The 27,540-nt window shown below is 52.8% G+C and overlaps 1 protein-coding gene across 2 annotated transcripts; it reads left to right on the plus strand.

Annotated features, from left to right (window-relative positions):
• Positions 1–11,249: 11,249 nt before the first annotated feature.
• Positions 11,250–22,361, plus strand: Tinagl1 (tubulointerstitial nephritis antigen like 1). 2 transcript variants are annotated; one of them, XM_070009012.1, is made up of 12 exons: positions 11,250–11,329; positions 11,881–12,204; positions 13,093–13,156; positions 17,534–17,626; positions 17,830–17,944; positions 18,953–19,076; positions 19,157–19,307; positions 19,420–19,609; positions 19,716–19,761; positions 20,221–20,344; positions 21,726–21,771; positions 21,861–22,361. In XM_070009012.1, exons 2-12 carry the CDS (start codon positions 11,895–11,897, stop codon positions 21,999–22,001), a joined length of 1,404 nt encoding a protein of 467 aa, XP_069865113.1. In that variant the 5' UTR covers positions 11,250–11,329; positions 11,881–11,894; the 3' UTR covers positions 22,002–22,361. The 2 variants fall into 2 exon arrangements, with proteins under 2 accessions (XP_069865113.1, XP_069865114.1); XM_070009013.1 differs by lacking the exon at positions 11,250–11,329 and adding an exon at positions 11,402–11,572.
• Positions 22,362–27,540: the final 5,179 nt, after the last annotated feature.

Raw genomic sequence — 27,540 nt, forward strand, 5'->3', positions numbered from 1 at the left:
AAGTTGGAGCAGGCTAGGATTTCTGGTAGGGCTGAAGGAGACCAAGGTAGTGCTGAAGACCCCTTTTTCTAACCCTAAGTTGGTGCCTTTGGTGAGGTCCACTGGACTGAAAAATGGAACCAAAGTGGGAGGACTAGAGAATACTTGTAATTCCTGAATCTCAAGTTCAAGTCCAGCCTGAACTATATAGCAAGATGCTTTCTCAAAAAGAGAAGAAAGAAGGGAAGGAAGGAAGGAAGGAAGGAAGGAAGATCCATAAAAGCAGTAAAAGAAAACATTGGAGGCTTTCTGATTCTTTTTGGATTTAGACTTATTTGGGACACAGAACTAGAAGACCTAAATAGAAATAAAAATGGCTCTTATGCTTTTGAAGGAATGCTTAGCCTATTTATAAGAGGATAAACACAATTTAGAATACATTGACATTCCATTTCTCTCCTATCGGATTGGCAGAAATCCAAAGGCCTGATAACATTCTTGGGGCAGCTCATGGAGACGCAGGCACTCACATCATTACTGGAAGTGAGGAGAACCTTCGAGCAACTAACCCTACAAGAGACAAGATGGCACTATCTACCAAAGTGGCAAAGATGCCTGAGGTAGGCAGGGCTCCAGATGGCCCCCACTGGCTTTCTCTTCACGTGATCTCCTGCCTCGTGTGTGTGTGTGTGTGTGTGTGTGTGTGTGTGTGTGTGTGTGTGTGTGTGTGTGTACATATAAACACAATGAGAATGTGACCTCAATGATTAGATCTCAAGACCTGGTCAAAGAAATCTGTAGATATAGGTAAGATCCCAAGACAATTCACCTTAGATTAAGAGATTATCCTGGGTGGGCTGAGCCTTATCAGGTGAGCCTTTTGAAAGCTTTGAGTTTTCCCCAGCTCCAAAAGCTTATTGATTTGGAACATGAGAAAGACCCATGGTGCCATTTCTGGCTCTGAGTTGAAGGGAGCCCCTTGACAAAGCCTGAGAGCACCCCATGGGAGCTGAGGGGTCTCCAGCTAATAGCCAGAAAGACAGCCGGGACCTCAGGTCTATACAGAAACAAATGCTTCCAAGAATGAGCTTACAAATAGCTTTATTTTTCCCCAGAGCCTGCATACCCATACCCATGGCCCATACCTTGATTTGGCCTAATCAACACATGCCAAGCCAGACTTTCTACCTGTAGACTTCAAACTAATCACTGCTGAGTTATGGCCAGCCATTATGCAGCGATAGAAAACTAATACAAAACCTTCAGTCCACTTTCTTGCTCACTGTGAAGCAGTGAATTACACCATTGCTTATCCTAGCTCTGTTAGTGATGCCAAAATAACACCTATGACTCTGAGGCTGAGAGTAAAGCTCAGAAGTAGAGCACATGCTTAGAATGAACCAGGCCCTAGATTCAATCCCTAGTACTAAATAGAAACCAGAATCAACTCTGATGCCTACCAACAGGGAGCTGGGCAAGTGAACTCGTTCCATTTGTGTGACAGGATGTTATCAATTGGTGTAAGAAGCTGGAGGCACTTGCATCACAGATGGAGATCGAGAATGTGTGACTGTAACAAAAGGCACAGCCTGGAGCATTTTGTTAGCTTTATGTGAACACAGTACAAAGACTATGTAAGCATGTTTTGTACTTGTATAAAGAATCTCAGGAGATGACAATGCGAAATTGGTCTGGAGTTGTGGTTCAAGTGGTAGAGCACTGGCTAGGAGATGCAAAGCCCAAAATTCAAACTAAAGGGAAAACAAAAAGCAAGGGATCTCTAGGAGGGAGGGGCAAGTAAGAGTGTCCCTGTGAGACTTTTTGTTGTTGTTGTTGTTATTTGTGGGGATTTAAACTCTGGGCCTGGACACTGTCCCTCAGCTCTTCAGCTCAAGGCTAGCGCTCTACCACTTGAGCCACAGCGCCACTTCCGGTTTTCTGGTGGTTAATTGGAGATAAGAGTCTCACGGACTTTCCTGTCCAAGCTGGCTTTGAACTGCGATCCTCAGATCTCAGCCTCCTGAGTAACTAGGATTACAGGCGTGAGCCACTGGTACCTGGCATAACTGTGTTTCTTAAGCGTGGGTCTCATGAGCCCCTTGGAAGTCCCTGTCTCTTGTTGAGTTCACATCAAGTTGGTTTCCGGCATGTTAGGTACAAGCTGCCATAGGAATTTAAGTGTTTCTTTTAGCAGCAATCCCATGTCTGTCTGCTTTCTGAGTCAGCTTCCGTGGCCCTCTCTGCCCTGGGCCCTGGCTGCCGGTCCTGTGGGGAGTGGGAGTCTGCAGCTCTGCCAACTGATGTGCACAGAGCGGAGACAGCCCCGTGCATGGATTCCAGACTGTTCTAATCCTGTTTTGACTGGTCTAATCTGGTCTTCATGCAGGTTGGCTCAGGAGAGTTGCACGGTTCCCACTGAGGGCACGCCTGCAGGCTCAGCTGGGGCACGCTGGAGTCTACCAGATTTTCCCAGTTCACATCGCTTCTGGTTCAAGTGAGTTTTGTCACTGGAGACCCTTCTTTTGTCTTCATGCCATGTCCCTAGAATGGACCTCAGGTGCTTATATCTGTGATGTTAGACTATCCATACAACTCCCTGCAGCTGGGGAGGGTGGACATGGGGAAACTGAGGCATAGAGAGTTTAGGGAAGTTTCCCCAGGTTACACAGTTTGCTGGATGGTGAAGCCAGGGATAGAACCTGCTTCATCTGGGTCTGAGATTTGTGTTCCCAACCTCAACACACACTCTGCCATCGCAGGATGAGCCCTTGAACCAATTCACACTCTGCCATTGCAGGACGAGCCCTTGAACCAGTTCAAGAAGGTTCTTTTTCCTTCCTCCCTCCCTCCCTCCCTTCTTCAGCTTCTTTCCTTCCTTCCTTTCTCCCTCCCTCCTCTTTCGTTTTTCTTTCTTTCTTTCTTTCTTTCTTTCTTTCTTTCTTTCTTTCTTTCTTTCTTTCTTTCTTTCTTTCTTTCTTTCCTTCTTTCTTCCTTTCTTCTTTCTTTCCTTACCTTTCTCCTTTCATTTCCTTTCTCTTTTCTTCTCTTTTCAAGACAGTCATGCTGATAGCCTAGGCTGGCTTCAAAGTCCAGACTCCTATACCTCAGACTCCCAAGTGCTGGGATTATAGGCATGCAGCATTCCACCCAGGTTTAAGATCATTTGGGAGTGTCAGAGTGAGTTCTTTCTGCTTTGTGCTGGCTTGACCTGTGTGAGCTTGTCCTCAGCTTTGGCAATCTGTTCACTACACAAGAGCTCCGACTCCATCTCGGATTGGAACCACCATGCTGGGGTTCCCAGCTGGTGTAACAAATTACTACTGATTATGCTGCATAAGACAACAGAAGAGCACCTTCTCCAGGTGACTGGAGGCCAGCAGTGGAAAGTCAAGGTGTGCACAGGGCTGGAGCGGCCGCCCCTTAGCAGGTCTGGGGAAGCTGCTCCCTGCCTCTTCTGGCTTCTGGTGGCTCTAGGTGTTCCTCATGGCTGGCCTGTGTCCCCGAGGCCACTTTGCTCTCTTGTCTTCTATCTAGGTTCTCTCGTGTGGCTCCTGGACGGAGCCCTGGACACCAGACAATCCAGGCGATCTTGACAGCTCCAGACCCTTAGCTCCATAATAGACACAAGCACTGGTTTTTCCAAATAAGGTCACACTTGCAGATTTCACAGGTCAGGCTCTACACATATCTTTTCCGAGTCCTCCTTTCAACCCATCATAACCCATAAGACTACATCATAGGGCTCCCCCTTAACACCCAGCTCTGTGTGTGTGTGTGTGTGTGTGTGTGTGTGTGTGTGTGTGTGTGTGTGTGTGTGTGTGTGTGTGTGTGTGTGTATGCATGCGTGCCTATACTAGAGCTTAAACTTAGAGCCTGGCACTCTTTTTGTGTTTTTTTGGGTCCAGTCGTGGGGCCTGAACTCTGGGTCTGGGCGCTGTCCCTCAGCTCTTCAGCTCAAGGCTAGCTCTCTACCACTTGAACCACAGCGCCCCTTCCGGCTTTTTTCTTTTTGCTTATGTGGTGCTGAGGAATCGAACCCAGGGCCTCATGCATGCAAGGCAAGTGCTCTACCACTAAGCTACCTTCCCAGCCCCAGAGCCTCACACTCTTGCTTACCTGTTCACACTCTACCACTAGAGCCACAGCTCCACTTCTGGCTTTTTGCTGGTTCTTACACATAAAGTCTTACAAACTTTTCTGCCCAGGCTGGTTCACATTTGATTCTCAGATCTCAGCCCTCCTGAGTAGCTAGGATAACAGATGTGAGTCACCAGTGCCCATCCATGACCCAGCTTTTACAAGTGGGTTTTGCCGTGGGACCAAGTGTCACCCAACCCACAGGGGACTTGTTTCTGCTTAATAATCAAAAGGAAAAGTGCAAGATGTGCTCACAGCCTTGCACTTGTCAAGATTTATCTGACAGTTCTCGACATTCCAGGCTGGGATGATCCATACTTCCCAGAAATGTCAAGTGAAATGCTGAAGTGGTCAAGGACACCGGCACTGGGCACAGAACCAGCTCTGGAGATGCACATGGTGGTGACCTAGAGCCATGACTTCAGGGCAGTGTCCTTTAGAAAAAGTAAGGCAGATAATTAAGAGATGGCAGTTATTGCCTCCAAATATTGTGCGATTCCTGAGGGTTTGAAAGAATTAGCCATCACCATAAAAGTGGAGCAGCCAACCAGACACTGATGGCTCCCGATTGTCATCCTAGCTACTCAGGAAGCTGAGCTCTGAGGATCGCTGTTTGAAACCTCCCAGGCAGGAAAGTCCATGAGTCTGTTTATCTCTGATTAACCAGGAAAAAGCTAGAAGTAGAGCTGTGGCTCTTGATTGGAAAAAAGCTGGAAGCTCCCAGACCCTGAGTTCAAGCATTAGAACCAGCACAAATAAAATAAAAGAACACACACACACACACACACACACACACACACACACACACACACACACACACACACACACACACACACACACACACACACACACACACACACACAGCATTTGCCTGTAAGCTGGGATCATTACAAATTTGCAGCCACACATGATTGCCCCACCCGGACAGAGTCTGGTGTGTTTCTCTGGTGGGTTTGAGAGTCCCAAGTATTTCTCATCCTCCACACCTCCTCCTTTCTCCAGCCTTCCTTGGGCTATGACTTGCTCATATTCCACTAGAGAAATAGAGAGATAGAGTCAGGGGGAATTCTCTTGCCTCTGATTAGCTAGTTCTCCACACTCACTTCCTCTTCCTTCGGTTGTCAGGGGATTGGCTCTGTCTCTAGTAGAGGCCAGCTCCATCCTGGGCACTCTGGATGCCCTCGCTGGCCACTCTATGCAGAACTTAGCTCCTCAGAAACCTCTGTCCACTTTACCAGCTCCCTTCTTGTGCTGGCCATCAACACAGAGGAAGTTTTGTATCTTCTATATTTGGACAAAACCCTCCTGTGACGCCCTATTCCCTTCTAGCTAATGCTATGTTTTCCTGATTCCTTTTGTGCTAAAAATTTCTTTAAAAAGAATTGTCTATGATTCGCATCTCCAGTTCTCTGGCTCCTGTCTGCTGTCCATCTGTCCTGATCCAGCCTCCCTCTTCACCAAGTCTGACCCCTGCTTCCTCCCAGCAAGGTGATGGCACCTGCCTACATCTTGCTTAGCACTCACAACACACCTCCCCATTCATTTCTCCCTCCTTCTCGGTGCCAGGAAGTAAGCTGGGGCCTCCACAAGCACATGCCCAGTCTTTCCTCTGCACTGTGTCCTCTCTCTCTCTGTCTCTCTCTCTGACTCTCTCTGTCTCTGTCTGTCTGTCTGTCTGTCTGTCTCTCTCTCTCTGCCAGTTGATCCTAGGGTTTGAACTCATGGCCTGGACACTGTCCCTGAGCTTTTTTACTCAAGGCTAACACTCTACCGCTTGAGCCAACAACTCCACTTCTGGCTTTTTGGTGGTTAATTAGAGATAAGAGTCTCATGGACTTTCCCTCCTGGGCTGGCTTGGAACAGTGATCCTCAGATCTCAGCCTCTTGACAAGCTAGAATTACAGGGAGCCATCATGACACTGTCTTCTGTGCTCCTGGAAACGAAACACACTTTATTCCTCCCCTGGCCACTGCTGCTTGGTTTACTGCCCTGCGCTCTCCTCTCTGATAGATGTATTTTAGAGATGGGTTCTCCCTGTTTCCTAGATTGGCCCTGAACTGAGCTCAAGTTATTGACCGCTGCCTCCTGATTACCTGGGGCCACAGGTGTCTGTGCATGGTGGTGTCTGGTTCCCCTGATAGACCTCTGTGGAACCTTCCCAGCTCAGTGTAGCCTCCTGTCTTCCAGCCCGAGCAGGACCAGCACAGCTCACAATTGCCATCCCAAGCCCACTCTGTTCAAGAGATGGACAATGAGAGGATGGTCTTCCTTGCCCAGTGAGAGGAACGGCAGAGGCTTGGTGGCTGCCTGAACCCAGGAGGCCAGAAGACAGGGTCCGCTTCAGACTGAGAGGACAAGCCCACTTTATTTCTTTCTCTCTTTTTCCTCCTCCTCCTCCTCCTCCTCCTCCTCCTCCTCCTCCTCCTCCTCCTCTTCCTCCTCTTCCTCCTCCTCCTCCTCTTCCTCCTCCTCCTCCTCCTCCTCTTCCTCCTCCTCTTCCTCCTCCCCCCTCCTCCTCATCTTCCTCCTTCACCTGGTACTGGAGGTTTGAACTCCGGGCCTTATGCTTGGCTTCCTTGCTTGGATATTGCTCTACTATTTGAGACATACCTCCAGTCTAGCTTTTTGCTAATTGTTTTGGAGATAGACTCTCTCAGACTTTTTTGCCCAGGCTAGTGTTCAACAACGCTCCTCCAGATCTCAGCCACCTGAGATTACAGGCATGAGCCACCAGCACCAGCTCTGCTTTCGATCATAATGCCCCTAGGTCATTCAATACTCTGCACCTCTGGCCTAAGTTACAACATCAGCCTCCTGTTTGGCCTCTGTGACTCCTCTTTTGCCCTGTAGTACTGTCTGTTCTCTGTGGAACAGCTGGAACCGACTTCTGCATAAACCAGATCATTTCACTCCCATACTTAAATCTCTCAGTGGCAAAAGACAATTACAGCTCCCTCCTATAGGGAGTGTAGTGTCCTGGGTGACCCGCCCCACCCAGCATCTCCCAGGCTCCTCCTGCGCCCCAGCCATCTCCCTCACTCTAGTCCAGACACTGCAGGCCTTCCTGTGGACCCAGCAAACCACATGATGCCCAGCCTCAGGACCTTTGCTCCTTCAGATCTGGCATCCCATAAGCTCTAGGTGTGTCTGCATTATCACAGCTCAGATGCGGCCTCCTTTGCGAGAACAATGGGGCCCCACAGGCGCCAGGGTCTCAGGCTCTGCACCTGTCTGCACAGCACTTCACATTTTGGAATCACTCCTTGGCGCCTCTGTCTGTCTGTCTGTCTGTCTGTCTGTCTATCTGTCTGTCTGTCTGTCTGTCTGTCTGTCTGTCTGTCTGTCTCTCTCTCTCTCTCTCTCTCTCTCTCTCTCTCTCTCTCTCTCTCTCTCTCTCTCTCTCTCTCTCTCTCTCTCTCTCTCTCTCTCTCTCCTGTGCATGCACACATTTATGTGTCTGTCTTCCCATTAGATTGTGAGCAGGGTCTGTGTTAATTTGGTTCAACTTCTCACGGTCAACTTCTCACGGTCAGCACCCAGCACAGATCTCAGCCCATAGTGAATGCTTGACAGGAACTTGTTGAATGAATGAAAAACCAACCAACCAACCAAATGCTAACAGTAGGCATGCCCTGGCACAGTCCAATCTCTTGGCCCACAAGCCCCAGCATACACAACGTTCTGTCACTTAACCTCTGGACCACTTCTTCCAATACACTCCAAAGGCCCAGGGAAGCCCAGCATGTCACAGCAGGCCAGCCTGGATCTCCATCACAGTCCCCAGCATCACCCAGTATCACCCAGTATCACTCAGTATCACTCAGTACCACCCAGTATCACCCAGTATTACTCAGTATCACTCAGTATTACCCAGTATCACTCAGTATCACCCAGTATCAGTACCACCCAGTATCACTCAGTACCACTCAGTATCACTCAGTATCACCCAGTATCACCCAGTATCACCCAGTATCACTCAGTATTACCCAGTATCACCCAGTATCACTCAGCAATCACCGAGTATCACTCAGTATTATCCAGTATCATTCAGTATCACCCAGTATCACCCAGTATCACTCAGTATCACTCAGTGTTACCCAGTATCATACAGTATCATTCAGTATCACCCAGTATCAGTATCACTCAATATCACCCAGTATCACCAGTATCACTCCGTATCACCCAATATCACCCAGTATCATCCAGTATTATCAGTATCACTCAATATCACCCAGTATCACCAGTATCACTCCATATCACCCAATATCACCCAGTATCACCCAGTATCATCAGTATCACTCTGTATAACCCAATATCACCCAGTATTACCCAGTATCACCCAGTATCACTCAATATCACCTATTATCACCCAGTATCACCCAGTATCACTCAGTATCACCAAGTATCACTGTTTGGAGCTTTGGGCTTGTCCAGCTGAGCACAGAGAGACACAAGAGTCCCCAAGATTGACTAGAGCATTGTTTGAGCCATGCACATCTGGACCCCTTAAGTCATTGGGCCAATTCAGAGCATGGCTGCCTTGCTAACCCCCCAGAGAAAGTCCATCCAGGGTACCCAGAGCAGTCAGAAGAGTTTCAGGCCTGGAGGAGCCCCAGATATCTAGGGGAGGGAAGAAAGCTGGGGCTCTGCTCTGCTATGTGTCCTGGGGCAAGTTGCTGCTCCTTGCTGCCTTCCCCTCCCTTACAGAAAGAGGAGAGTGGGGGCAGGCCTGGGGGAGCTGGTGGGGACAGATGGACATCGAGGCCTGGCACGAACAGGGCTGCCCAAGGCTCCACCTAAGGGGAGCCCCTGTCCGAGACTTGCTGGCTTCCTGGGAAAGCAAGAGGGCTCTGGCCTCACTTGCCATGCCTTGTCTGCTCTCTCTCCCAGGCCTTGGACAAGGCCCCGTGCCGGGCAAGAACAGGACAGAGAATGAGTCACCAGGGTGAGCTGGGTGGAGGAAGACATGGAAATGGAAAGTGGGGTGTCCAGCACCCACTACACCCTGCCCTTTTCCTCTTCTTCTTGTCCAAGGAAACGAGTGAGTCACGAGATTCCACAGAGATGGCTCAGCTCCAAGCTCTGCGATGATGGGGGTGGTTCCTGCCTCCTATGCACAGCCAGCCAGACAGACAGAAAGACAGAGAGAGACAGCCAGACAACCAAACCCCCAGACATGCACAAGCAGACACCAGCACAGACACACAGACAGGTGAAGAGAGACAGGGACAACCCTCCAGACACACCCCCAGACACATCACAGCACACACCCAGACCCATTAATGATACACCGACTTCCAGATAGACCCAGAACCAACACAAACACGACACTCACACAGCTCCATGGACACACATACACACTGGCATGGGGCATGCAGACAGGTAAGTGGGTAGACAAGCAGATTGACAGATGAGTCCTGGCAGATAGCCAAGACATCCAGACACACAGATAGACCTCCACACAGGTAGCCAATGGCAGGCAAACAGATTGTCAAGCAGTCACAGACCAAGGGACACAGTCTGACAAGCAAAAGGACTTCATAAATGCAGCTCTGTATGTGAAAGCACACACAGGGCACACAGCTTTGTGCGGGAACTCGCAAGGGATGATTTGGGACAAACATAGGTTGGATGGCTCTGGGTTGGGCTGGGTGGGACCCAGCCCCATGAGACTAATTCATAATGGCAGGCACTTTGGGGAGCATTCGTTCTGCTGAAGGCAGCCTCCTAGCTGGAGGACAGGACATTGGCCCATTCCAAGGGACCCACCTTGCAAGGAGATGAATTGGAGGTTAGATTGGAAAAGGGACTTTCCAACCAGGATGGTGTTGAGACCTGTTTTGGGCGACTAGGGCGTCCGCAGGTGAGGGGGTGGGAGGAGAAGAGAGCATTGGTAGTGGGGAGGAAGCCTGCCTTCTGTGTGTTCAGGCTCATCTGATCTTCCCAGCCTCAGTTTCTCTTCTAGTCTTTGCCTGGAGGGAGAAGACAAACAGTTCTGGGGTGTGTGAAAGTCTATGCTGGGCCCCAGACGTCATCCCCCATCCCAGAGAAGGAACCCCAGCCTACCTCCTCCCTGCCTGTCACTCTCCCCTAATACCCCATGGCAGGGGGTAGCCCAGATACAAGCGCCGTTGTCCTGGCCTCTCACTCAGCCAGGGGCCAGGGCCCAGGCTAGAGGAGGCTGCAGGGAGGTTGGCGTGTCCTCTGGGGTAGCACTGTGACAGGTGAAGAGTAGGCTGGGGCTAGGGGCTTGCAGGTGTGGTCTCTTCCTCTCCTGGCTGGTAGAACCCTCTGGCTCAGGCCCAAGCTTGTAGGAAGAGAGGAGATTGCGCCACAAGGTGAGGGAGGGCGGTGCCCCGAGGGACAGAAGCCCCATTGTTCAGGGCCCAGGAGGCCAGGGTGAAAGGAAGGTTAGTTAGGCCTGAGGCAGGATGGGGAGCTTTGCAGGGGATGGCAGCGGGCAGGGCCCTGACAAAGGGGCAGGTGCAAGGAGGGTGTCCTTGAGCTTGGCGGAGGGGGCTGTGTGGGCACAGGATTCCCAGGACCAAGGAGGGCAGACCCCACAAGGGGCCCTAGTGCAGACAGCTGCCACACACCCGCTCTTCCCGGAGATGCGCTCTCTGGGGCAAAGGTCTGCAGGTTCCTGAATCCTTGAATCCTCCCCAGAATTCCGATCGTTCCAGCCTATCACTGGACAAAGGGTGTGGATACTGTTTGTCCCACAGAGGGGTTAGAGGGGAGCTGACCACTCCCTAGCATGTCCAACACTCAGAGCTCAGCTGCCCCATCTCTGGTTCTCTAGGAGAGTTTTTCAGCCCATTGGAAAGTCCTTTCTAGTTTCAGACCTCAACTCTTTATGCTTGAGTAGCAGTTCTGCCCGCTAAGGAAAAGATTCCACTGACTAGAGACTTAAGGAGGACAAACACCTGCCCCTCCTCATCCTGCCCATCCCAGCCAGCCAGCCAGTCCCAGCCCTGAACTCCAGAGCAACTTACTCCAGGTGATCGGAGTCCCCTCCTCCGGCCGCCAGCCAGGGGTGGCCCCTCCTCCAGCCAGGGGCGGGGCAGGGGCAGCGGCAGCAGCTGCGGGGCAGGACGGGGCGGTACATAAACCGTCCCACCCCTTCCCTGGACTCCGGTGTCAGAGATCGGTCGCAGAGCCAGGAGGCGGAGGCGCAGGGCAACCGGGGTCCAGCCCACACCCCCTCACCAGGTAGGGACGCCCTGCTCAGAGGGCGTAGGGTGTAGACAGAGAAGGAGCAGAGCGGGACAGGGGCCAGACAGAGGAACTGGGACCAACAGCAGAGACAGACAGACAGACAGACAGACAGACAGACAGACAGACAGTAGACAGGGTCAGAGGGACATGGGACAGGGTCAGAGGGACATGGGACATGGAGAGGACAGAAGAGGACAGGAGGACTGGTCAGGAGTGACTGCAAAATCAAGGACTAAGGTCAGGGGTGTCAGAAAGATGGGTGCTGGGTGGGGGGACCCAAGAATGCCAATCCCCCCACCCCCACCCCTTTCCTTGTCTTCAGAGCTCTCTGTACTGGACAGGCAGAGGCTTTTTTTTTTTTTTTCCCAACTCCTGGAAGCCAGGACACACAGATTGCAGCCCCTGTGTTGTGTCCTGCTTGGGGGCTGGGATATCATCACCCCCCCCCCAACCCTCTAGACCCCCTTGGCCTACCAGCCCCAGGATGCATGCAGGGAGATCTCTGGTGCTCACTACCTCTGACCCCTGACCTCGGCCCTTCCCAGGCCCAGGAGACACCATGCGGGGCTGTCCACTGGGGCTGTTGCTGCTGCTGCTGCTGGCTGGCCAGGTGGCCCCAGGTGCGAGGCGGAGTCGCTGGCGCAGAGAACTGGCACCGGGTCTGCATCTGCGGGGCATCCGGGACGCCGGTGGCCGGTACTGCCAGCAGCAGGACATGTGCTGCCGAGGCCGCGTGGATGACTGCGCCCTGCCCTACCTGGGTGCCACCTGCTACTGTGACCTCTTCTGCAACCGCACTGTGTCCGACTGCTGCCCGGACTTCTGGGACTTCTGCCTGGGGGTGCCGCCCCCTTTCCCTCCTATCCAAGGTGGGTGCCAAGACAGCCAGGGGAGTGGATCACCCTGCCAGGCTCAGGCTCAGCAGGGCTGAGGAGGCTTTGCACACTCTGGGAGAGAGCATAACCATCTAGGAAGTCTCTCCTGTGGTCTAGCTCCACTCTGCAGCAAAACTGAGCAAAGGTCCTTAGCTGGGATTCTCAGTTGGGCCAGGGACATGGCAGCCAGCCTTCCACCCTTTCTCCCAGTCCTGTCTCTATTCCGGAAGGACGTGGAGGGTGCTGGCCCTGCCTGCTGACTCAACCTTGGGCTGATAGGGCATATAGGGAGGTAGGCCAGGGTCATCTTACCATTCTTCTGCCTTTGCTCAAAATCTTGTAACTGAGACAGGTCATAGTTGACAGAAGGTCAGATCTGCCTCTACCTTCAGCCTCCACCCTTTTGCCTTGCATTTGCCATGCATTTGCCCCCCACCCCCAACCCATAGGAGAATCATTGCATTCCTCCCCACAGTTCCATGGGGCTTTGCATGAGGAGAACCCATTCCAGAGTTGCTTATCCACAAATGCTATGTTATCTCAAAGTGGTTACTTACCTTCTCTGGGCCTCAGTTTTCCCAGGCCCCTTCTACTCCAAGCCTGAAGTCATTTAAATTGCCAAGGATCTCAGGAATGTGTGGCTGGCATCCAGGTAAAGCAAGAGTCATCCAAGTTAGAGTCATTGAGTAACTTCCCATGTAGCTGTTCGTATGGAACTCAGCAGGAAATATCTTCAGCTATAGTTTGGCTTTGGGTTTCCTCAGGGCTGGGATTGGAATGAGTGAGTGAGTGTGTGTGTGTGTGTATGCACGTGTGCGTGTGTGTAATCAAGATGACCATTCCTGGCTGGGTCCCCATCACCCCTCCTCTTCTTCCCACCAGGGTGCCTGCATGGAGGCCGCATCTACCCAGTCTTCGGGACCTACTGGGACAACTGTAATCGCTGGTGAGTGAGTGGGGCCTGTGGCCTCCGTGGTCAACAGACTTGCTTCACATCCTACCCTTGCCATCCTTTTCCTAGGGTTGAGTCCTTTTCCTTTTCTGAGTGTGCAGGGAGGGCACGCGCGTGTGGATTTTTACATCGATCATGCTTCCTCATATGGAAGCATTCTAGAAACATTCCTGAGAGTGGTCAGCCATGGCTGCCTGGCCAGGAGCCACCTCTGAGCTGGGAATCCTGGCCGGGGCTGGGCCACAGCCCCTCCCCACTCTCCTGGCTGTCACAGAGGACAGTCAAAGAAGGGGACGCCAGGAAGGAAAGCTCTGAGTACAACATCCGCTGCCCTGGGACAGATGAGGGTCAGGGATGGCCGCTGGCCTGCAGGCAGGCCTGAGGCAGGGCCTCCCCTGGAATGTGACCTTCCTCCCTTCCTGCCCTCCCCCCCATTCCTGGCAGAAGGAAGAAGGGGTCATAGGTGCTCCGTAAGCAGATGGGAAGTGGGGCAGGGTTGGGTAGGAAGCCTGAGGCCTTACTGGAAATAATAGGGTCCCTGCACCCACTCACCACCTCCCCACCCCCGTCACCCTGGGAGGCCCCAGGGGAGAAGGAAACTTTTTGGAATGCATTGCGCACAAGTTGTTTCCATTGCCTCACGGGGTGAGGATGCCTGGGTCACCGTGAGAGTGGGAGTGTGTGTGCGTGTGTGGGGGTGTGTCTCAGCGGGAGATCACAAGTGCAGGACTTCAGGGTTCTCCTGAACCTCACAGGGTGGCTGTGAAGGGTTAACTCTCTCTCAGGCCCCTCCGGAATGCTGGGACCTGCTGCCACCAGCCCTGTCTGGACCTGTCTGGGCAGCCCGGGGACACAGGCAGTGGGGACAGGAGAACAGTGGTGGACCTCTACTCTGCCTGCCCCTCTGGCTGGCTCCTGGTGGCTGAGGATCCTGGGAAGCCATCAGAAGGTCCAACCTAATAGCTCGGTATGGGGAAGGGAAAGAGGGACAGTGCACCCCTCAGTCCCCACAGCCTCCTCCAGCCCTCCCTGGGCACTACCCTCTGGCTGGCTCCTGGGCTGGAGAATCAGCTTTACTGGGGCTCAGCACCCATTGAGTGCTCCTTATAAGGCTGTACTGGAGGCGGGTGCCTGGGGCTGGCCTGCAAGGAGGCAGTTTAGCATCTTGTAATAGCAGAGTTATGAGCTTGTAAAAAGCTCCTAGAATACACAGAATTCAACCCTTCAGTTGACATCCAGTTACTAAAGATCAGCTTTTCACAGGCTCAGTGCTAGACTTAGAGGAAGCCAGAACTCGGCAAACACAGTCCTTCAGCTGCAGAAGCTCCTGGTCTGGTGGAGGATATGGACACACACACACACACACACACACACACACACACACACACACACACACACACACACACACACACACACACACACACACACACACACACACACACACACACACACACACACACACAGACCCCACATCTGTAGGAGTTATGGAGGAGAAAGCATAGTAGAGGTCCAAGTTAGAGGGGGAATGCATTTTCAGGGAGATACACTGATGAGATACCCAAGAGATGGATATCTCAAAGCAGCCCCGCCAGGCAGGGATGCCAGGAAGTAGACAGGGTCATCTCAGTCAGAGCTGGGAGAAAGACAGGTCTGAGGAGGTGCTGCCAGTTCCTGGGGTCTTACAGACACAGAGGGAACTCTTGTTTGTTTATTTCTTCATATTTAACTTATTTCTATGCTAGTACTGGGGCTTGAACTCAGTGCCTTGGGCTTTCACTTAGCTTTCTCACTCAACGTAGATGTTCTACTACTTGAGCCACACACTTCCAGCTTTTTGCTGATTAATTGTAGAAAAGAGTCTCAGAGACTTTACCGAGATTGGCTTTGAATTGTGACTCTCAGATCGCAGTCCCCTGAGTAGCTAGGATTACAGGTGTGAGCCGCTGGTGCCTGGTGTGAGGAATGTTTTGTTCTGACTGTCTGTAGTCCAAGGATAGATGCTGGGTCTGACTCACCTGGGGCTCTGGCTCCCTGGCAGATGTGAAATGGATGGTGGAGTAGAGATGAATGGACCTTAGAAAGGCAGAAGACATGGTCAGGAAAGTCCTGGTCCAGGTGAGAGGTGACACGGGACCAGAGTGGTGTGGACGCAATAGAAGAGTGACAGGCAGATGGGTGTGTGAGGCGTCATCTCCGGAATCGGCTGATGGGGACGTAGGGGAGACATCACAGGACACCCAGGCCATCGATCTGAACAGCTGGATGCCTGGTTCTGAAAACCCTGGGAGTAGCAACTGAAGAAGGCTGGTAGTTATTTTAAGTCTTGGACGCCATTACACCATCCAGAGGTGTTGGAGGTCAGCCATGAGTCTACAGCTCAGGAAAAGGGGGGCTGGGGTTCCTGCGAGTAAGAACATTAATAATAGAGAACAATTCTGAGTGCCCACGTGGGCCAGGCCCTGTTCTAAGTGCACTCACGTGGGCCAGCCTCTGTACTAAGTCCTTCACAAGCCTGTCATTGAAGCAAGCTTAGTATGTTCTCCCCTCAAGCCATGGAAGGGAATATCAACAACTGGTCACCTGACTCGTTGTCTGGGATGGGACTTGAACTCCAGAATCTGTCTTCCTACACACACTGTACTCTACTGTCTCAGTCATGCAGTTCAGTCAACTAATATTTATTGGGTGCTAGGCTTTGTTTACCTAGGTACTGAAGATACTAAGCAACACCTGCCCTCAGGATGTTAGAATCTATGAGGAACTCAATGTGCATCACTGTCAGATGTCAGGCAGTCAAAGAAGACAGGAAAGAGGGGGGCAGAAAGTAGGAGGAGGCTGAATTTGAAGATAGTGGCCAGAGAGCCAGGCACTGGTGGCTTACACTCATAATCCTAGCTGCTGAGATCTAAGAATTGAGGTTCAAAGCCAACCAGGACAGGAATGTCTATGAGACTTTTGTCTCTAACCAGCAAAAAGCCAGAAGTGAGATTGTGGCTCAAGTGGTAAAGTGCCAGCATGGAGTGATTAAGCACCTAGACCCTGAGTTCAAGCACAAGCACAAGCACAATAACAAAAAGAACGAATCCAGAGGACGGGTCGCTGAGAAAGTGGCATTTGAATGAAGGTTTGGAAGAACAGAGTGAGCCATGGGAATTTGGGAGGAAGAGTAGCTCAGCTCAGAGGCTGGGGCAGCCTCCAGCCTCCCCTCAGGATCCAGGACTAGCAGAAGGAACAGGTCATAGACAGAGCAGAAGGACAAATTGTGCAGGGCCCATTGTTGTCACCGTCAAGGACTTTGGCTCTTATTCTGTGAGGTGACGCCAATGGAGGGTTTGAGATAGAGCGATGACATGACATGACTTAGGCTAAGCAGGATCACTATGGCAACTGTGTTAAAAGTATGCTGGAGGGGGACATGGGATGACGCAGGGCAGATGCTGGAACAATGTAAGGATGGCAGCAATATTCCAGGTGAAAGGGGACCCTGGTTGTGCAGGAGATAGTTAGAGATGCTTTGAATTCTGGGTATGGTGTGTGTGTGTGTGTGTGTGTGTGTGTGTGTGTGTGTGTGTGTGTGTGTGTGTGTGTGTGTGTGTGTGTGTGTGTGTGTGTGTGTGTGTGTGTGTGTGTGTGTGTGTGTGTGTGTGTGTGGTTTTCTTTTGTTTTGTTTTTCTGGTGGTACTCAAGGCCTCATGCTTACTCTACTACTTTTTTACTCAAGTAATTTTTCAAATTGGATCTCCCAGCCTGGACCACAATTCACCTGCGTATGTTTCCTGTGTAACTGGCATTCTAGGAGGGCCGTAACACCTAGCTCTTATTGGTGCAGATGGCAGTCTTGCTAACTTTGGCCCTTGCTGGCCTCAAACCTCAATCCTCAATCCTCCTGATCTCTGTCTTCTGAACAGCTAGGACTACAGGCATGAACCACTACACCCAATTTTATTGGTGTGTTTTTTAAGGTAGTCCCAACAAGACTTGCCTTATGGTTGGATCAGTGTGAAAGAGAGGCAGGGCTGACTCCCAGGTTTGGCCCAAGCTCCCAGTGTTTCCATTTTATATTAAAAAACCAAAAACCAAGTAAGGCAGACCAGAATTTGGCTTGGGGTGTGCTAAATCTGACTTGTTAGACTCCCCACTGGTGATTTTGAATAGCAGCAATATCTCTGACTGTGGAGTTTAGGCAGAGACCTGAGTGACAGAGACAAACAAGAATGGTGAGCCTGAGTGGATGTTGAATACCACCAGGCTGGGCAGTCACTGAGGAGTTTGAGTTGGCTGTACAGAATCCTAGGCTCCTGTTACCCTCTGAAGCTTCCCCCCTTATGAAGGTCCCCACCCCCACTCTCCCTTTCCTTTCTTTTCTCCCAGCACCTGCCAGGAGAAAGGAGAGTGGGACTGTGACCAAGAACCATGCCTAGTGGACCCAGACATGATCAACGCCATCAATCAGGGCAACTACGGGTAAGAGGTGTGGGATGCAGCCCCAGCAGGCACAGGGGCACACGCGCAAAGCCGCACCTGAGATGTATGCCATGCCATGCAGATACAGATTTGTTTGGAATGTTATTTGTCTGCACTTGGCCACTGTGAGTCTCGCCTGGACATAGCTCAAGGGCCCCCGATCTTGGCAGATCTGTGACTTCTCCTCATCGCTTCTCCTCCAGGTGGCAGGCTGGGAACCACAGTGCCTTCTGGGGCATGACTCTGGATGAGGGCATTCGCTACCGCCTGGGCACCATCCGCCCATCTTCATCTGTCATGAACATGAATGAGATTTATGTAAGTCCACCCAGGGCCTGTACTGACCTCCTCTTCGAAGGCTGTGTATCCCTGGGCAGGTCACTCCCCTCTCTGGGCCTTTGTTGCTGTACTGGCCGTGCTAGGCTCAGATTCTAAGTCATGTAGTCCAGGCTGAAGTCCTCCCCGACTCCCCACCTCCTCAGCCTGGGAAAAAATGCTATTGGCCTCAGTACAGTTGGGTCAGAGCCCAAAGGACTAGGAGGTCACCTTGGTATTTTAGGAAAAAAGGGACATGCGCTTCCAGCTTGGCCAGAGAACGGCAATTCTTGGAACAAATGCAGACTCAGCGGAACCCCTAGGGAGCAGGGGGTTCCCCCCACCCCGCTCACGGGACCCTCTAGGGACATAAATGGGAATCAGACCCAAATAGTTAAAGAGTGAGGAAGGAGAGCTTTGTGCTGCTTTACAGGGGTGGGGTACAGGCTGGAGGATCTGCCCACTGATGGCAGGCAGGGAGAGGTAAGGAGGGCCATGGGCCATTCTTCTCTATGTAGGGACTTTAGCCCCAGGCTGGGGTGACCAGGTCCAGCCCTGACGTCCCTGAGCCTTTGCCTATTTTCTGCCTCCTGCTGTTTGTCTTGGCAGCCCGCCTGAACACGAGATCACTCCTTCCCTCCCCTGCCCGAGTCTAGGGCCTAGAGGCCAGGGCCCTGGCAGGAAGGAGGGTGTGGCAGGTTGGAAGGTGGAGAGGAATGAGACAGGAGTTGAGAGTGGAAAGCGATGACCCTGGCCTGGCCACTTTGCTGCTCTTGACTTTAGGTTCCCCATCTGTAAACTAGAACCCGTCACCCTAACTGATCCAGGGGAGCCAGCGAAAGGTGCTTGGTTCTCCCATTCAACTCCAAGGTAGCAGGAATCCCACAGCAGCAGGGCTCCTCCAGATCCAGCTACCGCAAGTCTTGTACTCTCAGTGGCTCTCTCATGCTGGGCTGTGGAGGCGCAGCCAGGCCAGGGCAGGGGGCAAATGACAACACCTTCATTTTGCAGACGGTGCTAGGGCCAGGGGAAGTACTGCCCACAGCCTTCGAGTCTTCCAAAAAGTGGCCTCACCTGATCCATGAGCCTCTGGACCAGGGCAACTGTGCAGGCTCCTGGGCTTTCTCCACAGCAGGTGTGTCCACCGCCAGGGGATGGCACCTGGGAGGAGGGCCAAGGCCTGGCTCCTGACAGCCCCTCTGCTTTCCCTGCTAGCTGTGGCGTCTGATCGAGTGTCCATCCATTCCATGGGACACATGACACCTGTCCTGTCACCTCAGAACCTGTTGTCTTGTAACACCCACCACCAGCAGGGCTGCCGAGGTGGGCATCTCGATGGTGCCTGGTGGTTCCTGCGGCGTCGAGGGTATGCAGCAGAGGGTGTGGGTGGGAGAGGTGGGCAAAGCCCCCCTGTGGACAGCACTCAAGTTGTGTGATCCCAACATCACTGTCCTCGCTCCCTCCTGCTGCCTCTCCAGGGTGGTGTCTGACAACTGCTATCCATTCTCCGGCCGTGACCAGGATGAGGCTGGGCCCACACCCCGCTGTATGATGCACAGCCGGGCAACGGGACGGGGCAAGCGCCAGGCCACGGCCCACTGTCCCAATAGCCAGGTTGATGCCAATGACATCTACCAGGTCACTCCTGCCTACCGTCTGGGCTCTGATGTAAGTCCACACACACAGACACACAGGAAGGGGCAGAGGCAAGAGTTGGAGGAAGAGGTTTTGTCAAAGGCTGAATGAAATCTTACCATGTCCTTCCTCCCTCCAGGAGACGGAGATCATGAAGGAATTGATGGAGAATGGTCCTGTCCAAGGTAAACGTCCCATAGGCTCATGGCTGGGTATAGTGGCCCAGGTGGTCTGAACAGCACTGATGGAAAGTCTAGTGGGACTGGGAGGGGGGACTTATGTTCCCTCCCTGCAAGAAGCCCCTAGAGCCAAAAAACAGTGGCTGTAATCCTAGCTACTCAGGAGGCCCAGATGAAGATCACATAGGAAGACAATCCAGACAGGAAAGTCTGTGAGAGTCTCTCTCTAATTAACCAGCAAAAAGCCAGAAGTGGAGCTGTGGCTCGTGGTGGAATGCCAGCCTTGAGTGAAAACACTGAGTTCAAGCCCCAGGTCTGGCGTGCACACGTGCACACACACGCGCATGCGCGCGCGCGCGCATGCACACACACACGACCAAGAGGGGGCATTTAGTCTTGTATCAGGGTGCAGTCTTGATGTGTGACTAATAGACTGAGCAGCCCCACCTCAACCTTTCCCCACAGCACTCATGGAGGTCCACGAGGACTTCTTCCTGTACAAGGGTGGCATTTACAGCCACACGCCAGTGAGCCTGGGGAGGCCGGAGCAGTACCGCCGACACGGGACCCACTCAGTCAAGATAACAGGGTGAGGGGCTTGTGGGCATAGGTGACTGGGTGCCGTGGGGCACGCACTGGGGAATGGGGGAGGCTCTGGAGCCTGTTCTCAATCCATACCGTTCATGCAAAGTCAGGTTTGCCAGTCTTGTTTCCAAAGGAGCAAACATTAGTTTAGAAGAGGAAGGGAGCCAGGTACTGGTGGCCCCTGCCTGTAGTCCTAGGTAATCAGGAGGCTGAGATCTGAGGATCACAGTTTGAAGCCAGCCCACGCAGGGAAGTCTGTGAGACTCTTATTTCCAATTAACCACCAGAAGTGGCACTCTGGCTCAAGGTGGCTAGATTGCTAGCCTTGAGTGAAAGAGCTCAGGGACAGCGCCCAGGCCCTGAGTTCAAGCCCCACAATCAACAAAAAGAAAGAAAGGGCTAGTCCTGGACCACACTGAGGGTGAAGAGCCTCCAAAGGGCTTCTAAGAACAATTCTGTCCTTAACCCATGGGAAAAATATAGATGAGGTGCGAAGCTGCTCAGCTCCCCCCTCTCTGCACCCAGTCCCAAGTCTTGCAACTCCTGGAGCCATCTGGGCAGGTTGCTCTCCAGCCCTCAGTTGGCCCCTCTGATTTCAGCAGTCAGTGAAATGTCTAGCCAATGCAATGCCCTTCTTGCTTTATTTTTGTTTTTGTGTTGGCAGTAAGGCTTGAACTCGGAGTCTGGGCACTGATGCTTAGCACTTTTGCTCAAGGATTGAGCCACAGCTTTACTTCTGGTTTACTGATCGTTAACTGGAGCAGAGTCTCATACATACTTTCCTGCCAGGACTGGCTTCCAACCTTAATCCTCAAGGTTTCAGTCTCCTGAGTAGCGAGGAGTGTAGGCATGAGTCACAGAACCCAGCCCTAGGTAATGTGCTTTGCTGTGTGAGTTCAGAGTGAACCACTACAAAGATACCCACATTCTTTTAGGTCTTTCTTTTGCTCCCCTACTCCCCAAGGGAAGGAGGGCCAGAAGATGTGGGAGGTCCCACAGAACTAGTCCTAGGATGTAAGATCCTTGGTGCTTCCCCCCCCCCCCCACTCCCCACCCCTATGTTGTCTTGGGCAAACAGACCAAGAGGTATGGAGAGTGAGGCTGGCTAGAGAGGAACAGACTGGGAGGCTCTTATCTCCAATTAACTAGCAAAAACCAAACATGGAGTGGTGGCTCAAGTGATACAGTGCCAGCCTTGAGTGCAAAAGCTCAGGGACAGCACCCAGGCTTCCGAGTTCAAGCCCCAGTACTTGCAAAATACAAACAGGGACAGAGACTCTCAGGGTCCTAGGGCCCACACACCGAATTTCCAAAAAGCATGGGGAATCACAGGGTCCCTGGGCGCAGGTGCACTGAGCGCCCTTCCCCTCCACCTCTGCCCGCAGGTGGGGAGAAGAGAGGCTGCCTAACGGAACGACGCTGAAATACTGGGTGAGCAGCACCCCGGCATGCTCGCCCCCCCCCCCCGCCCTCTTCTTCCTCCCCTCCCTCCCTCACTGACCCTCTTCATTCCTTCCCAGACGGCAGCCAACTCCTGGGGCCCGTCCTGGGGCGAGGGGGGCCGCTTCCGCATCCTGCGCGGCGCCAACGAGTGCGACATCGAGAGCTTCGTGCTGGGCGTGTGGGGCCGCGTGGGCATGGAGGACCTGGGGCACCGCTGAGCCGCGGGCACGAGGCCAGGCCGGTCCCCACCCCTGGGGAGGACGGCGGCGGGGCGCCCTCGGGAGCGGCCTGGGGGCCTGGGGGGCCGGCCGGCCGGCGGGCGGGCTCTAATCCCTGCCCGGATCCGCTGACGCTGCGCCCGGCCTGGGAGCCGCGGGCAGGAGAGGCCGGAGCCCCAGACCTCCCAGCGGGGAGGCCCCTGGCACCCCACCCCTACCGCAGCCCAAGAACACGGGAGCGGGGTCCCCCCAAACGCCTACCCCACCACCCGCCCCCTCTCCTGTGTTCTTATTCTTCAAGATATTTATTTTTTTTTCCTTTTTCACTGTTTTAAAATAAAAGCAAAATACGGATAAGAACCGCAGTTTCTTCAACTTTCCAGGGCTGATGGGGGTGTCCTGGGGCTAGACGACCGGAGGGACTTCCTCAGCTGTTTGTCAGGGATGGGGGGGGGGACTGGGAATCTTGGCCTCCTTTCTGTCCTGTCAGGACCCCAGAACCTGGGGTGGGGGTGAGGGAGCAGGGATGGCATGGCCTTTGGCCCCCAGGCCGTGGGAACCACCCCAGACGCTGAGTCAGCGCTGCCCGGGGTCGGGAGAGCCCCCCAATCAGCAGAGGGGGCCCAGCGACCCGCAGGGGGGTCGGGACAGTCCCCCAATCAGCAGAGGGGGCCCAGTGCCCCGCAGGGGGGTCGGGAGAGCCCCCCAATCAGCAGAGCCGGCCCAGCGACCCGCAGGAGGGGGAGCTCCGCCCCAGGGGGCTGGACACACACACACACACACACACACACACACACACACACACACACACACACACACACCACCAGGCTCTCCATTACACACTCCGCTCTCCCATCAGATGTCCTCCCAGCCAGCTCCGCGCGCCACCCACTCCCACTTCAAAGCCGCTGTAGCGCTCTCTTATCCCTGCGCCCTTCGCCAGGCCCTCTGCAGAAAATCCACGCTCCCCAAACCACCCTGCCGTGGGGTCATCTGGGTGTCTGCTGACCTTCCCCCTCCGTGCTGGGCGCTCCCCAAGGGCAGCGATGGGATCCGATTCATTGGTGGGAAGCTGGGCCTACAATGCGGGGGTGCCAAGGGGTGCCGTTCTCTTTCCCAGAGGGGTGCTGTGTGCGCGTGTGTGTGCGTGTGTGTGCGTGCGCGCGCGTGTGTGTGTGTGTGTGTGTGTGTGTATGCAGGGGTGAGGGATGAGGGTGGGTCTCCCCATGCATCCTGCATCTTGCCCCACTTCCCGCAGGCAGGAATGACAGGTGTAGTGAATCATGGCCGGAAGCCCCTAGCCAGCCGTGGCCCCTTGGGCATCACCTGAAAGGAATGCAGGCACCCACAAGCGAGCGAGCGCTTTTGTCTCCTTTCCTGTTTGCTAGGACGTCCTGAGCCGGCTCCCCTGGCCCGCCCACCAGTCCCCAGGGATGAGGCTTGCCAGTGGCCTTGGGACAAGGCCGACCTGGGCGGGGAACCCTGAGGAAGGGCTCAGGGAGGCCCTGGACACCCCCTCCACGGCTGGGGCCCCAGGCTGCTGGAAAAAACCAGTTCAGAGGCCATGGGGCTGCGGTGAGGTTGGAATTTTCTACCAGGGCCTTTAAGGAAGCTTCAAGGGGTGGAGAAGGGAGGGGCTGGGACCAGGTCCACCTGGTCTGGAGGCTGAGGGTCCCGGCTCTGCCCTGTGGGCCATGAGACCTCCACCCAGCCCTGCCTCAGCCTAAGCCTAAGCATCCTGTGGATGGGAGAGGGCAGGGATGGAGGCAGGTGGCAGCAGCAGGTGTTATGATAAGGAAAGAGCAAACATAAGCCCTCCCGACCAGATTCCTGTCCTTCCCCGTCCTTGAGGCTGCCTATGAAGAAATCCTGGCACCCTAGCCCCTTGCTGTGTGTCCTGGGGTTAATCCTTTTCCTTCTCTGAGCCAAAAGCAGGGGTCTTTGGACAGATGGAGATGCCTGCCCCTGCTCTGATCCACATTGGCTCTGTAATCTTGGCTGGGTTTGTCCATCTTTAATGAGGCTAAGGGCACTCATTGTCTCCTGGATTGGGAGGAGGATAAACAGAGCTTTTCCCTCGTTGTTGGGAATTTTTTCAGGGTTCAGTCTAAGGGACTGGCCTTGACCATGTAAAAGTTTCATGTGTATTTGACCACAAGTTTCTGCCAACACATTGTTCTGAATATATTATATATTTTATCTTGTATAAATCTTTCTTTTAAAACAACAACGACAAATAAACAAAACCAAAACATTTTTTTTGCTAAGCAGGGATGCCTCACACCTGTAATCCTAGCTCTGAGAACTTAGAATTGTGAAGCCAGGAAAGTTTATGAGATTTTCATCTCCAATTTACCACCGAAAGAACTGAAAGTAAAGCCAGGCTTCAGTGGCTCATGCCTGAAATCCTAGTTACTCAGGAGGCTGAGATCTGAGGATCACGGTTGGAAGCCAGCCTGGGCCGAAAAATCCATGAGACTCTTATCTCCAGAAAAAGCCAGAAATGGTTGAGTGTGAGCCTTGAGCACAGAGAGGCTCAGGGACAGCAAGTCAGGGACAGTTCAAGTCCCAGGACCAGAAAAAAAAAGTACAGTCAAATGACCTCTCCAAGCCCTTTTCCTACCTGGCAAGCTCTTATTCATCTGTTACAACCCAGCTCAAATGCCCCACCTCTCTAAAGTCTGAATCTCCAGGGACCTGGCATACATCTCTGGGACAGTGAGACCCTAGTGACAACTTCTTCTGCAAAAGAATGGGGCAGGCTTTCTTTCTTTCTCAGCCCCATCCTTTCTTAGCTACTAAATACTTCAAGCAAGCAAGTATTCGTTCTGGTCTCCTGCCCCCTTGTCTGGGTTGGTGGAGAGGTTAGGGAGGGACTCGGCTGGGTTTCCCAGCACCTGACTCTAATCTCCCAGGGGCTGCTAAATTACATCACTTCACAGTTGCTGAGACTTCACATCTTCCTGACATCTTGCCAGACCCCATCCCTGCCTCGTGCCCATTAAGGGAAAGGAATTTGTGCCTCCTGAGCTGCAGTGAGCCAGGCACTTGCTGGCTGCATCCTTCCAACCCTCGACAGGGAAGTTTCTCTCTATAAACCTAGTCCCCAGTAGCAAGGCAGCTCCTGGAATCCTGGAAACCCAAGGGAGGATTAGCAGGCCCAGCCTGGTTAGAACCAGGGAGCCCAGTATTTCTGAGGCATAGTCTCTCCTTCTCGGTGTCTCTCTCTTTTCTGTCATTCTCGCTAGAGTATCTGCACATGGTTAGTAAGGACTCCTGAACATGTCCAGCCCCTTGCCACTTTCCAGGAAGTCTTCTGATTGGCTCAGCTCCACTTCACTGCCCATCTGTAAGCCAATCAACTAAACTACAGCCAAGAGACCACAACAGCCCTTTATGCAATCAGCATGTGGAGGATGGGGAAGATCCCCAAAGACAAAGGGAGAGGGAGGCTAGAAGTGTGTTGGTAACAGCTAGGGGTAACTGTTACCTCTAAGGGAGGGAATGGAGGCCCTGGAGGGCTGTGGCCTGTCAGGAGTGGTGGAGCCAGGTAATAGCACACTGCCTGCCAGTAAACTTGGACATGGGTGAGGGAGATGAATGAATAAGAGATTCTTCCCTCAGCTTGTTCAGAGAACTCTTTCCTGGGCTCTGGGTGATGTTTTCTAGAATTCCACCTGCTTAGTAGAAACCCTGGCTGTGAAACAGCTATGGTAATCTCCTCCCAGAGTGTGGCAGGACCAAGGCTGGGCAGCATCCAACGAGCCTCTGCTCTTGCACCTGTGCTACCGTGGGCCAAGATGGGGTGGTTAACAGAACATGCCAGCTTGTCCACCCAAGAGGCGGGTGCCAGGCAAAGACAAAGTAAGGACTGTTCCTCCCTCACCCCCAAACTATGGCTTGAATTCAGGATTTTAAGCTTGCTTGACTTTACTTGCTCAAGGGGCTCTCTACTATTTGAGCCATGCCTCCAGCCTGGCTTTTCACTGATTATTTGGAGTATCTTGGGCTTTTCTGCCTTGGGTTGGGCTCAAGTGACAATCCTCCAGATGGTAACCTTCTGAGTAGTGAAGGTTCCAGGCATGAGCTACTGGTGCCTGGCTTGTTCTTCACTTTAGAGGGGAGAAGAGAGATATTACTTTAAGGACATATTACTAAGAAGTGGTGGGTTTCATGTGATGACATCTCCCCACCCCCAAGTTCCCTCTCTCAGTAAGTTCTACTTCCCATTAAAATCTCTTCCCTGAGGTGAGTCATAAAAACTCTGATTCTCTCCCTTTTCTGTCTTAGAACCAGCATAATCTCCAACCTACCCTGGCTCTGATAACAGATCCTAAGACTCTCCTCACTCCAAAGTAGTCCTGCCCCAAACCCAAGGCTGCAGGGAGAGGCCCAGAAGAATGCACCGGTGGTCAGGCCTGGCTGGCTCTCTCTACTCACACTACCAGGGCTAGCTCTGCATTGAAGGATCCCTAAAACCTAGAGCAGGGCTGTGGAGAGAGGGCTGGGAAGCTCTGTCCACATCGGTTCTGCACTTCATCTTTCCATCAGCATCCTATAATCCAGTAAAAGCAAGCCTCTTTTTTTTATGTGCCAGTATTGAGGTTTGAACTCAAGGCCTGGGTCCTATCTCTTAGTTTTATTCTGCTCAAAGCTGACACTCTATCACTTGAGCCACAGCTCCACTTCTGGCTTTTTGCTGGTTAATTGGAGATAAGAGTTTCATGGACTTTTCTACCTGAGATGGTTTTGAACTGGGATCCTCAGATCTCAGCCTCCTGAGTAGCTAGAACTATAGGTGTGAACCTATATAGTATTTCCTTGAGTTCCGTGAGAGCCCTCAGTAAATTAACTGAATGCGAGAGGCAGGTTGAAGAAACCCTGATTTGCAGCCAGCTAGTCAACAGCCCGGGCCAAATGACTGGGTCTGCCAATTACCAGACTGGCATCTCAAATGGGAGGTGGGCGCCTGGACACTGAACTGTCAGTCTGTGATTGCTTTCATCAGGGGCAGATTGGGTTGGAGGGTGTCCCTGCCCAGAAGGCTTGCTTGCTTCTGGGAGGTCCCAGATGCCTTCCATGCTGTGTGCTGTGAGCAAACGGTTGGAGAACTATGGCTGAGTCTGATTTTATTAGTTTAAGGCGGGCAACCTTATCTATCAGATCCCAAGCCCACGTGTGGGTAAGCTGGGTGCCAGTACACATGCAGCCTTCTTGCAGCTGGCACCCACCAAGCGGGAGCTGTGGCTCTGACTTTGCACAGATACTGTGCCCTGAAGGTTGGCGCTCATAGCCACGGTGATAAAGGTGCATGTGGAATTAGGAGTGGGGCTTGTGCACCCCCCTGTGGCCTTGGCTTGGGCTACAAGAAGGTGTTAGGGCTGCAAAGGGGAGCAAACAAGCTGGGTGAGTGAAGTTGAGGCACTGAGTTCAAAAAAAGAAAAGAAAAACAATATCGGGCTGGAGGTATAGCTCAGTGGCAAAGTGCCTGTTTAGCATATGCTAAGCCCTGGGTTCAATCCCTAACACTGCAAATAAT

Source organism: Dipodomys merriami, unplaced genomic scaffold (genome assembly GCF_024711535.1).
Source record: "Dipodomys merriami isolate MVZ:Mamm:240054 unplaced genomic scaffold, mDipMer1.0.p SCAF_71, whole genome shotgun sequence".
Lineage (NCBI taxonomy): Eukaryota > Metazoa > Chordata > Mammalia > Rodentia > Heteromyidae > Dipodomys > Dipodomys merriami.